This window comes from Bubalus kerabau, chromosome 8 (assembly GCF_029407905.1).
Source record: "Bubalus kerabau isolate K-KA32 ecotype Philippines breed swamp buffalo chromosome 8, PCC_UOA_SB_1v2, whole genome shotgun sequence".
Taxonomy (NCBI): Eukaryota; Metazoa; Chordata; class Mammalia; order Artiodactyla; family Bovidae; genus Bubalus; species Bubalus kerabau.
The window spans coordinates 27,865,896-27,877,877 of NC_073631.1; the positions used below are offsets into that span (position 1 = coordinate 27,865,896).

General features: G+C 36.2%; 1 protein-coding gene across 1 annotated transcript; it reads right to left on the reverse strand.

Annotated features, from left to right (window-relative positions):
- Positions 1-5,607: 5,607 nt before the first annotated feature.
- Positions 5,608-10,942, reverse strand: SOSTDC1 (sclerostin domain containing 1). Its single transcript, XM_055589453.1, has 2 exons — positions 10,370-10,942; positions 5,608-7,875 (listed from the first exon to the last, which is right to left on the reverse strand). The coding sequence occupies exons 1-2, from the start codon at positions 10,572-10,574 to the stop codon at positions 7,460-7,462; spliced, it is 621 nt and encodes a 206-aa protein (XP_055445428.1). The 5' UTR covers positions 10,575-10,942; the 3' UTR covers positions 5,608-7,459.
- Positions 10,943-11,982: the final 1,040 nt, after the last annotated feature.

The following is an 11,982-nucleotide window of genomic DNA, read 5'->3' on the forward strand; positions in this document are numbered from 1 at the left end:
TCAATCCTTCGGCTCACAGCCTTCTTCACAGTCCAACTCTGGCATCCATACATGACCACAGGAAAAACCATAGCCTTGACTAGACGGACCTTGTTGGCAAAGTAATGTCTCTGCTTTTGAATATGCTATCTAGGTTGGTCATAACTTTCCTTCCAAGAAGGAAGCGTCTTTTAATTTCATGGCTGCAGTCACCATCTGTAGTGATTTTGGAGCCCAGAAAAATAAAGTCTGACACTGTTTCCACTGTCTCCCCATCTATTTCCCATGAAATGGTGGGACCGGATGCCATGATCTTCATTTTCTGAATGTTGAGCTTTAAGTCAACTTTTTCACTCTCCACTTTCACTTTCATCAAGAGGCTTTTGAGTTCCTCTTCACTTTCTGCCATAAGGGTGGTGTCATCTGCATATCTGAGGTGATTGATATTTCTCCCGGCAATCTTGATTCCAGCTTGTGTTTCTTACAGTCCAGCGTTTCTCATGATGTACTCTGCATATAAGTTAAATAAACGGGGTGACAATATACAGCCTTGACGAACTCCTTTTCCTATTTGGAACCAGTCTGTTGTTCCATGTCCAGTTCTAACGGTTGCTTCCTGATCTGCATACAAATTTCTCAAGAGGCAGATCAGGTGGTCTGGTATTCCCATCTCTTTTAGAATTTTCCACAGTTTATTGTGATCCACACAGTCAAAGGCTTTGGCATAGTCAATAAAGCAGAAATAGATGTTTTTCTGGAACTCTCTTGCTTTTTCTATGATCCAGCGGATGTTGGCAATTTGATCTCTGGTTCCTCTGCCTTTTCCAGAACCAGCTTGAACATCAGGAAGTTCATGGTTCACATATTGCTGAAGCCTGGCTTGGAGAATTTTGAGCATTACTTTACCAGCGTGTCAGATGAGTGCAATTGTGCAGTAGTTTGAGCATTCTTGGAATTGCCTTTCTTTGGGATTGGAATGAAAACTGACCTTTTCCAGTCCTGTGGCCACTGCTGAGTTTTCCAAATTTGCTGACATATTGGGTGCAGCACTTTCACAGCATCATCTTTCAGGATTTGGAATAGCTCAACTGTAATTCCATCACCTCCACTAGCTTTGTTCGTAGTGATGCTTTCTAAGGCCCACTTGACTTCACATCCCAGGATGTCTAGCTCTAAGTCAGTGATCACACCATTGTGATTATCTAGGTAGTGAAGATCTTTTTTGTATAGTTCTTCTGTGTATTCTTGCCATCTCTTCTTAATATCTTCTGCTTCTGTTAGGTCCATACCATTTCTGTCCTTTATCGAGCTCATCTTTGCATGAAATGTTCCTTTGGTATCTCTGATTTTCTTGAAGAGATCTCTAGTCTTTCCCATTCTGTTGTTTTCCTCTATTTCTTTGCATGGATCGCTGAAGAAGCCTTTCTTATCTCTTCTTGCTATTCTTTGGAACTCTGCATTCAGATGTTTATATCTTTCCTTTTCTCCTTTGCTTTTCACTTCTCTTCTTTTCACAGCTATTTGTAAGGCCTCCCAGACAGCCATTTTGCTTTTTTGCATTTCTTTTCTATGGGAATGGTCTTGATCCCTGTCTCCTGTACAATGTCACGAACCTCATTCCATAGTTCATCAGGCACTCTATCTATCAGATCTAGGCCTTTAAATCTATTTCTCACTTCCACTGTATAATCATAAGGGATTTGATTTAGGTCATACCTGAATGGTCTAGTGGTTTTCCCTACTTTCTTCAATTTAAGTCTGAATTTGGCAATAAGGAGTTCATGGTCTGAGCCACAGTCAGCTCCTGGTCTTGTTTTTGCTGACTGTATAGACCTTCTCCATCTTTGGCTGCAAAGAATATAATCAATCTGATTTCTGTGTTGACCATCTGGTGATGTCCATGTGTAGAGTCTTCTCTTGTGTTGTTGGAAGAGGGTGTTTGTTATGATCAGTGCATTTTCTTGGCAAAACTCTATTAGTCTTTGCCCTTGTTCATTCTGTATTCCAAGGCCAAATTTGCCTGTTACTCCAGGTGTTTCTTGACTTCCTACTTTTGCATTCCAGTCCCCTATAATTAAAGGACATCTTTTTTGGGTGTTAGTTCTAAAAGGTCTTGTAGGTCTTCATAGAACCGTTCAACTTCAGCTTCTTCAGTGTTACTGGTTGGGGCATAGACTTGGATTACTGTGATATTGAATGGTTTGCCTTGGAAACGAACAGAGATTATTCTGTCGTTTTTGAGATTGCATCCAAGTACTGCATTTTGGACTCTTCTGTTGACCATGATGGCCACTCCATTTCTTCTGAGGGATTCCTGCCTGCAGTAGTAGATATAATGGTCATCTGAGTTAAATTCACCCGTTCCAGTCCATTTCAATTCGCTGATTCCTAGAATGTCTACATTCACTCTTGCCATCTCTTGTTTGACCACTTCCAATTTGCCTTGATTCATGGACCTGACATTCCAGGTTCCTATGCAGTGTAAAGCTAATTAAAGATTATTTGCAGTGTAAAGCTAATTAAAGATATGAAGTGTAAAGCTAATTAAAGATTGGAAAGGATTTTTTTAAAACATCCTGGTTATTGAGTTCAATGTTTTAGGCTGTCTTTGAAAGGCAAATTTAAACTAATACTTCAATAAATAAAAAGATTTAAATGATCATTTTGCAAAAATTCACCAATATTATAATATGAAAGATTAAAAATTTTGTGCAAATTTAATGACAATGAATTTTTTAGGATGAATTTATTCCTACTGAAAAAGATGATGTGTGTTTGTGTGCTCAACCATGTCCAACTCTTTGTAACCCTGTGGACTGTAGCCCACCAGGTGTCTCTGTCCATTGAATTTTCCAAGTAAGAATACTGGAGTGAGTTGCCATTTTTGACTACAAGGGATCTTCCCAGCCTAGGGATCAAACCTGCATCTCTTGTGTCCCCTGCATTGGCAGATGGATTCTTTACCACAGAGCTACCTGGGAAAGAAAAAGGTGATGTTATATTTTAATAGTAACTTATCTTTAAGCCTATCAGGCATTTAATTAGTATTATGAACAATGAACTTCAGCTGAATATGTCTATATCACTGACAATGTCATTCACTTTAGACATTGTCTCAGATTCATGCATCTAATCCCATCATTAAGAAATTAAATCAATAATACAAGGTAACCCTTGGTTTGCAGTTACTCAAATTCAAAAGAAGATATTTAATTTCCTTCTTAAATCTCCCAAGCTGTTTCAGTCTTCATTTGTAACAGAAAATAAATCCTTTAGCAGGTCTGCAATGCAAATGATAAACTATCATCACTCAGTCTGATTTGCACTGGAAATAATTACACAGCTTGGCATTAATTCATTTTAATCAATTTTTGAAACTGGAAGTTGAAACATCTTCCCACTAGGATTTTTGGAGTTCTTGTTACCCTGTAGTTCTTTGAGATGATTTGCAAAATATGCAGGCAAAGGCACCAAACACCATAAATGTTAACTATGGAATTAGAAATAATGGACAGACCAATATATTGGCATATCTATTCTAGTAGGTCTCTCTTTGTGGATGTAACAAGGATTTCTAGTGGCCATATGTATACTCAGTTCACAAATCTAAACTAATTTTAATTTATCATAGAGCTATATTTAATAGGTTCGAATTAAACCAAGGTGCAAATCATCACTATCTGTCCTTGAGGGAAGGAGACAGTCTAACAATAAGCTGTAGCACTGTAGACTTCAGTCATTTTCCTGAGTGTCTACAAGGATTTTATCAAAGTTTTGCCTTGCATTTTATGTTTCATTTGAACTGTGTGACTATAGAAAGTATATATAAATGCTGAATTTATGGTATGCCGTGAATTGCCACGTTAGTGCTAAAAAACATTTTCAAGAGTGAAGTCTAATCCAAACTACACTTTAATTCCAAATGTAATGAATTATATTTTGATACCTACATTTCATGGTGATTGAAAAAAAATTTTTCAACACACTAAATTTAAACTTTTAAAGGCTTTAATTTACTCAGCAATTTGGAAGTTTCCTGGCTTTGCTTAAGCTAAATACTATTCTTTCCATTCATGACTACTGAGTTTAACCTACTGAAAGTCTATTAAAATAAATATGATACAAAATAGATAGATCAGGTTGTACCATTTAAAAAAGTCATTCTAGTAGCATGGGCTGAATGACAGCAAGATCATCTGACAAAACCTTACTAAGTTTATACAAGGCAGGAAGGATTAAGATTCAGTCTTTTTTAATAAAAAACATACTCTAATTTTCATTGTTTTTCAAAAAATATACAGTAAAATAAACATGGCTAACAGAGTTTTGTCAATTAGTGGTTATTTGCAATTAGTGGTTATTATTTATTTAGTGAATAAATGCAAATGATTTGTAGTTAAAATACTAATTTTTTGCAAATGGACATTTATGAAGCCTGTATGACCTTATTTAACAGGTGTAGCATACTATATGTATTCTTTATTTGTATATGTGCTATCAATTTTTCTTTCATTCTTGTTATAAAAATAACTATATCTCTATAAACATCAATATCTAACTATATATCTACCTATCTATCTCTCTATCAAGCTATCTTCTAGCAGTAAAGCTACTTGAAAAAAGCTCCTTATTCATATTGGCCAAAATGAATTTGATAAGTCTTTTATGGATAAATATTATGATGTGAACTAGAAGTCAGGCTTTGCCAAAATTATCACAATCACCATTTTGAAATGATAGTTACTAAAACAAGAATACAATTATGCAGAGTTTAATTAGACTAGAAAATGTGAATTAACTGTAAAAAAACAAAAACTGAAATATAATGAGCAATTAAGATGAAGTACTTTTTAGCATTTTAAAATAATAACTACAAAGCTGCATTTTCTGTTAAATTTTCATTTCACTGACTGCCTGATTGTATCTTAGGCTTGTCTTATCGATTGCTGACCTTTTCCTGTCATTGGATGTTAAATACCATGCAATGAATGCCTCACAATGTAATATGGCCTGAAGTGGATAAGTAAGTTGAATGTGACCATAAGAAATGGATCCAATTCTTGACTTGGCAGAGACTAATCTTATTTATAAGGTTCCTTTATTCCATTTCATTTTTTTCTAGTATATTCACTTACTAAACACTATTACCAATCAACTTAGTGGTGATTTTAATATTTTATCACCAAAACCGTTGTTTCAATGTTTCATTAGTAAAAGGCAACAACATAATCTTATTGATTGTGAGGCTATTGTCTGGTCAATTCCTTTTCAGGCCTTAGGACACACTAATTTTTAGATCCTCTCTAAGACCTTCTATAGAGGGTGCTATGATGTTGAGAAGAAAGAAATGCCCAAATCGTCTTAAGTCCTCTGTTATGTTAAATATCCCAAATTGAGAGATGATGAGCAAGTAAAGTAGGCATAGGAAATAATACACTTTTCGTATATTTTACCTGTGATGTAATTATTATGAATGTTTCATGTATAATGATATTATATGTAGTTTAAGATCCAGTTAGTAAGACTAGAAAATAAATCAATAGTGGACACTGAATCATTATTTTAATTTAATGATACAATAGTTAGCATATTTAAAATTTAGAGATGTTTTCTTGTCCTCATGTACATTGAGGCTCTCCTCCCTTTCACAGGCAAGGGACAACATTAATGTCCTTTATTTAGCTTACTATGGTTTATGTAATACACATGTGACTTTTAGACTTGTGGTTACAGAGAAGAACAATCTACAAAAAAGCAGTAAGGACTCCATCACGCTCAGGATCCAAAAAAAGAAAATCTAGATCTTACCGATACATAATCAAGCCTCTTTGGTTTTCTTCACTTAGGGTGATGGAATCAGTCAATGATTAAATTGACAAATCAGTGATTTAACTGTATAATCTTGTTCAAGACTGATCACATTGGTTAATAAACAACATGTCAAACTTGAAAACACTGAAAAACTTGTTTTAGTTTTCTTTGTTGTTTTCTTTCATTTTAGTTTTTGGTTTGAGGACCATGCAAGAGTAGTCAGTTTCCCAACATATGGCAGTGATTGTTTTCACAATTCCTTTCTCAGACTTAACTGCATATTAGAATAACCTGAAAAACTTTAAAAACTGCTAATATCTGAGTCCCATGTTCAGAAACTCTGATGTAATTTGGATGGCAGCCTGGTTACTGGGTTGCGCACTATCTCCTCCAGGTGATTATAATGGGCAGCAGATTTGGCATCCACAGATATATATAAATATGATATTCTTCTTACAACTCACTGCTGGGTTATCATCCAACTTTTTCAAGCATCTTATTTACCAACTAGATGGTCTCCCTCTCTCTTTCTTCTTACTGTAGATTTTTCTATCAAAACTTGAATGTGCCTTATATTTTTAAAAACTAATGATTCTGATGTGCTTCTTCTGTAGTTTGTGTGCTTATTCTGTACCATTTTACACGTGTTCAAGGCAAAGACAATAACGTTTAGCCGTGTTTATTTTTGTTAAAAGAAACTCATTGAAGGTCAAGTCACCTTCTGATTGCACAGATTAAATAGGAAACTGTTACCTATTTCATCTTTACAAAGCATCTTATTGATTTTTAAAGATCTATACTATTGATAAAGTTCATGATGAAACATATATGTAACAAGGAGACTAAAATATTTATTTTACATATCTACAATATGTATTGTCATACTTCTAGATCAACCACAAATTATACAGGAAAATATTTAGGTACATGAAAAAACTTCGAAACATAAAAAATTAACATTTTGAAAACAATCACTTGTGAAAGCTCATTAAATAATAACATTGACAAATAAATAGTTAATCAGCTTTACTTATTAGCTGCTGCCATGCATTTCTGGCATTCCATTCCAAGCAAGGGTCAGCATGCAGGGTATAATTTCATACTATGAGACTGTAAAAAGCTACAGGGCTTATTTTTGAAGTGAAATGTCACAAGGTCTTTCACTCTTTCAAAGGGAGATCACTCTTGGCAGCTAAACTGTTTCCATGAAGATTACCAAAAAAACACCCTTCTGAACTGTTAACCTGAAGATTCATGGCAACAACCCTTTAAAAAAATTTTCAATTTTGAAGAAGTTTTGTTGGGTGTGGGGTGGAGAAGATGGTTTGGGAAATGAAGGGTTACTGAGAAGCCCTTTTCCATGTTAAAAAGTGAAGATTCAATGATGGGTATAGTATCACCCATCTTTCAAGAACCATGGGGAATTAATACTACAGGATGCGTGGAATTTAAAGGCAAATCGCATCCATGGATACTCATACATCTTGAAAAACTTGAAAAATCTATCTCCCAAGAAGCTCCTGATACTCAGGACAGCTGGCTGAGTTTGATCAAAGCAGAAAGCATATATTTTCATGTAAGAAAATAGCAGTGGCAGGCTCGAGTCGTCCAAGCAATCAAATCTGTAAAGCAGATGGTTCCTAGTCAGTCCAGTTTGGAGGTCTGGATTCTAACTCATGCTGTGCTTGCTGGGTTTGCCAGCTCTCTTGCGCTCTCGCTGATGCTGGGCTGGCTTGGCAGGCGACAGGCTCTCGAAGTTGTGACTGGACTCGTTGTGCTGCCGCGTGTACCTCTTGCACTTGCAGGCAGTGACCACGGTTATTTTGTAGGTGCGCGTGCTGCCGTCCTGGCACTGCAGCTGGATTCGCTGGGTACGCGTTTTGTCATTGACACACCTCCACTCCTGGGAGCTCCTCCGGCTCCAGTACTTTGTTCCGTAGCCCCCTCCGATCCAGTTAGGCAGCACAGGCAGGGGCAAGCACTCGCCAGCACACACCAGCTCTTTCAGAGGGCTAATGCTGGTGCACTGGCCGTCCGAGATGTATTTGGTGGAACGCAGTTCTCGGCAGCCTACTTGAACTCGAGCTGCAGGAAGCAGGGGAGAAAAAATAAATAAATAAAATATATAAATATATATATATATGCATGAGAGGCATAGGCAAACACTTAAAAAGAAAAGTAATCTGCATTGGCAAAAAATAATGTCCAAATGATAGCAAATTGGCCAATAGGAAGTGAACTCTCATTTTGTTCTCACAATGCAAAAATCCACCTGGATGGTTATAGAGAAAGCTTGCATGAAAATTATCAGTTATGGGATAAAATAAACTGAGCCTGATTTGTTTTTTCATGTGTAACATTAACTAATTGCTTACTGGAGTATTTGAAAATCCCATTTTCTTAGTTTTACTCCCCTGATAAGTATTAAGCAGTTCTAAGTTTTATGTATGAATATTCATTCTTTAACGAGCTAACAGGGAGTATATGTTCATGTTCTTCACTCACAGGTCTATTAGTTAATGTCTACACGTGCTTTTAATTAGGTTTTTCAAAAAATCTATTGAAAAAATGTGGAAAGAATTTGAATATTGTGTACAATGAAATCCATAATATTTTGTTTCAATTATAAAATTCAGCTGCAGATTATCGTATATACATATGTGTACAATGTCTGACATTTTTGCATCTCAAACTTAATAACTACACTTTAAACATAAATTCCCAAACTATCTTTTAAAAACACAAATATTAAAATGCTTGAAATGCAAAATGTCACTACAACTCAACATTTAAAGAATATAAAAGCTCCTAAATCAGGAACGTATGGTTGCCATAACAACTTGGCTACATTTCCATGAATTTTATGGCAGAAAAATGCCTAACATGTCTGATTTACAACTGCAAAAGGAACCACGGTGTTTGTTTCCTGAATATTGGTCATGGCAAACTTTGTTTAGTCATTTGAATTTGATAAGTATGTTCTCTAATTGTTTCTTGTTACATGCCTTAGGTAATTAAAGCAAAAATTAGTCTTAAATATTTGGGTTTTCTTTTCCATTGCTTTGTTATCTCAAATTGAGGAGAATTGTCTGTGACAAGCTTGGGAAAAAAATCCAGCCTTGTTAACCAGAAATATATATATATATATATATATATATATATATTTCAAAATACAGACTGCTGAAATTAAAAAAAATACAGATTATAAGGGACATTGAAGTGGTCTCGCATAAGATATTGAAAGCTAATATGAAGTAGATATTGAATTAGGAGTGTTACTTTAGAACTTATAAGGTAAAAGATATAGTCTAAAGGGATGTGATAGTTGTGGAAAAATGTAATGTATAAACATACACATCTGTACAGATATGGAGTGTGAGATTGAAATTAAAGTGTAACCTAGCTGGCCAGTCAGCATACTCTGCCTGTCTAATTCTAACTTCAGCTCACCTTCCTGCAGCTGCCTTAAGAATGCACCTGGAAACAGCCGAGAGGATTTTGACCTGCCTAGCTTTTTGTTCCTGTGTATATAGAAATTTGGCATTTTTGCAGTGACAGTTCATTGACAATGAATACCCACTGCCTTGCTTGGTAATCTAATAATAATCAGATAGCTCTTGTATATGTAAAAGCAAACATCTTCATGTAAGTTAAAAAACACTGTGGTTTTCTTAGAAAGACATAAACAGTCATATTTGCTTTGATTTTTCAAAGGTTGAAACTCTTTGCAGTGCTTGAATGGAGTTGAGGAGAAGATTTCTTGTGAACTCTTTCTCTGTGTCTCTCTTAAAGTCCAATTACTAGCATGTGAAAGGAGTGAAGCAAAAGTTAGGAAAAGACATTTGAATCCCTCCAACTAGTGGTCAACAAGTATGTCAATTAAGCAAACAGAAAGGAAGAAAAATAGTTTTTATACAAGGTATTATTGTACTGTCATTATTTTAAATCTCCAAACTCATAAAAGTTTCCCTGGTCTTTCACAGAAATCTACAATAACCTACATTTTGATCCGGTGAATAAGAAGTTATTTCAGAAAAATATGATTCTCCAATGTTTAGTTTTATCGCTCTTTCTCAAAGATCATCTCCAAACTTCACTTATTTCACTAGATATTTTTTAGAAATTGGTGTGAGCCTTTTTTTTTCCCCCTCAGAAAACTTCTTTTTTTTCCCCTTGTGATTTCCCATATGTGCTTTGGTTATTTACCTTTATACACTCTATCAGAACTGCACACGTTTTGAAATAAACAGAACACAACCTGAATTTAAGCTATCTAGAACAACACTTCATGAAAAAACATCTCATTCTGCATTTCAAAGAAGCAACACTTTAATTCCTGGAAACATTTTCTCTTGGAATGTTGGAAAACCAAAGCCTGTGCCTACATTATCAAATCACTGTTTTAGTTATGTTAACTTTGTAGGGAAGAATGCCAGTCTACACATGCAGCGGATTGCTCCCAGATTGTTTAGCAAAACATATATGGTTCAGGTTAGTTAGCAATGAAATAATTCAACAGGAATGTGAGTTAATGCTACCAAATAAGAACACCAAATTCATGCAAGTAAAACACACTTACTGTTCCGATCCAGTCCAGCGTTACTGAAATGCCTGCCTCCATTTCTGGCTTGATTCATTGTGCTGTTGCTGCTGGGGTGTGCTGGAACAGGTTTAACCACATGTGAATAAAGGATTTCTGTGGCATCATTTTTAAAAGCCAAACAGCTTTTCATTAGGATGCATGCAAGGGGAATGAGAGAGAAATGAATGGCAGGAGGAAGCATGGTGAGTAGAGGATTTGCTTGGCTGGAGAGCTGGTTAATTCCTTTCCCTCTGCTTCTGCACTGTAACTGTGAAATTCCTCCTCAAGGTTCCCTTTATATATCCACTGAGGTTTGGCGTTCATTCAGGTGTAAAGTTGTGTAGCGCTACAGAGTGAAAACACGGAGAAGGGGTGGGATCCCTACATGACCCTGCGAAAGAATTTTACCAATGGAAGAGAAGACTACAGAAAAGGAGGAGCTTGGTATCCAAATTGCCTGAAATTTCAGAGTTGGACTTCATCAGTTGTCTGAGAGCTGAAGCAGCCAGGCGCATTCTATAGCAACTACAGCCCCTCTCGCTCTCTCTCTTCTCTCTCTCTGCCATTTCCTTTCCTAAATCTAGTTCACATTCGGGTTTCATTTAAATGAAAATATGCTGCTGTTCATTTGAAGACATTTACATTCCCACAGTTGTTTTGTATTTGTAGTAGGGAGGGACCTCAACCCAAATAATAGGAGGAATTTAGGAGTTTAAATATTGTAGGGCTCGAATGAAGCACCTAATTAGTTAAACATTTCTCGTTTGTCAAGATACAAACCACCTTTTTTTCTTTTTTTTCTGAAAGTATAAGGCACAGAGCTAAAAATCTGCCCCCTGGACACACTTAAATAATGCAGCTTTGATCTGCATGAACTGCTGCGCTCCTAGGTAAATTATTGCCAGGGGTTCTGTGTGGAGAGTAATGAGCATAGCTCTGTCTGCATTAAAGTAACTAATATCCATTTGCATCTTAAAAATATGACCCAAGCATTACTGTTCATAGCATCATTTTACATGAAAGCCATTTCTGACTGATTATTTTGCAAATTCAAGTTAATTTTTGCAAGGATTTTCATGGGCTGCAGAACATGTATTTTACCTCCATTTACTAAACATTCTGTTCATGACTTACTTAGGCTCTGCTGCTCACGTAAGAAACAAGGTAGCCTTCTGTTTATCCACACATGACACAGATGTTCCATTAATGACTACCAGGGATCTCTAAGGGCTTCTCAGGTGGTGCTCATGGTAAAGAACCCGCCTGCCAACGCAGGAGACGTAAGAGACACAGATGCGATCCCTGGGTTGGGAAGATCCCCTGAAGGAGAGCATGGCAATCCACTCCAGTATTCTTGCCTGGAGAATCCCATGGACTGAGGATCCTGGCAGGCTAACAGTCCACGGGGTCGCAAAGAAACAACTTAGCATGAACACACACAAGGATCTCTAGCCTTAAAACAGTAATGAAATTCCAACCGATTAGTGGGATATCTTGATTGGAATCAAAATTCTGAAACTGTTGTCAATTTTAATTCTATTTTGCCCTTTGTGTGGCTATTAAACTGACCCTGTAGGATGGATATATCTCACCTCTTTATAAACTTTTAC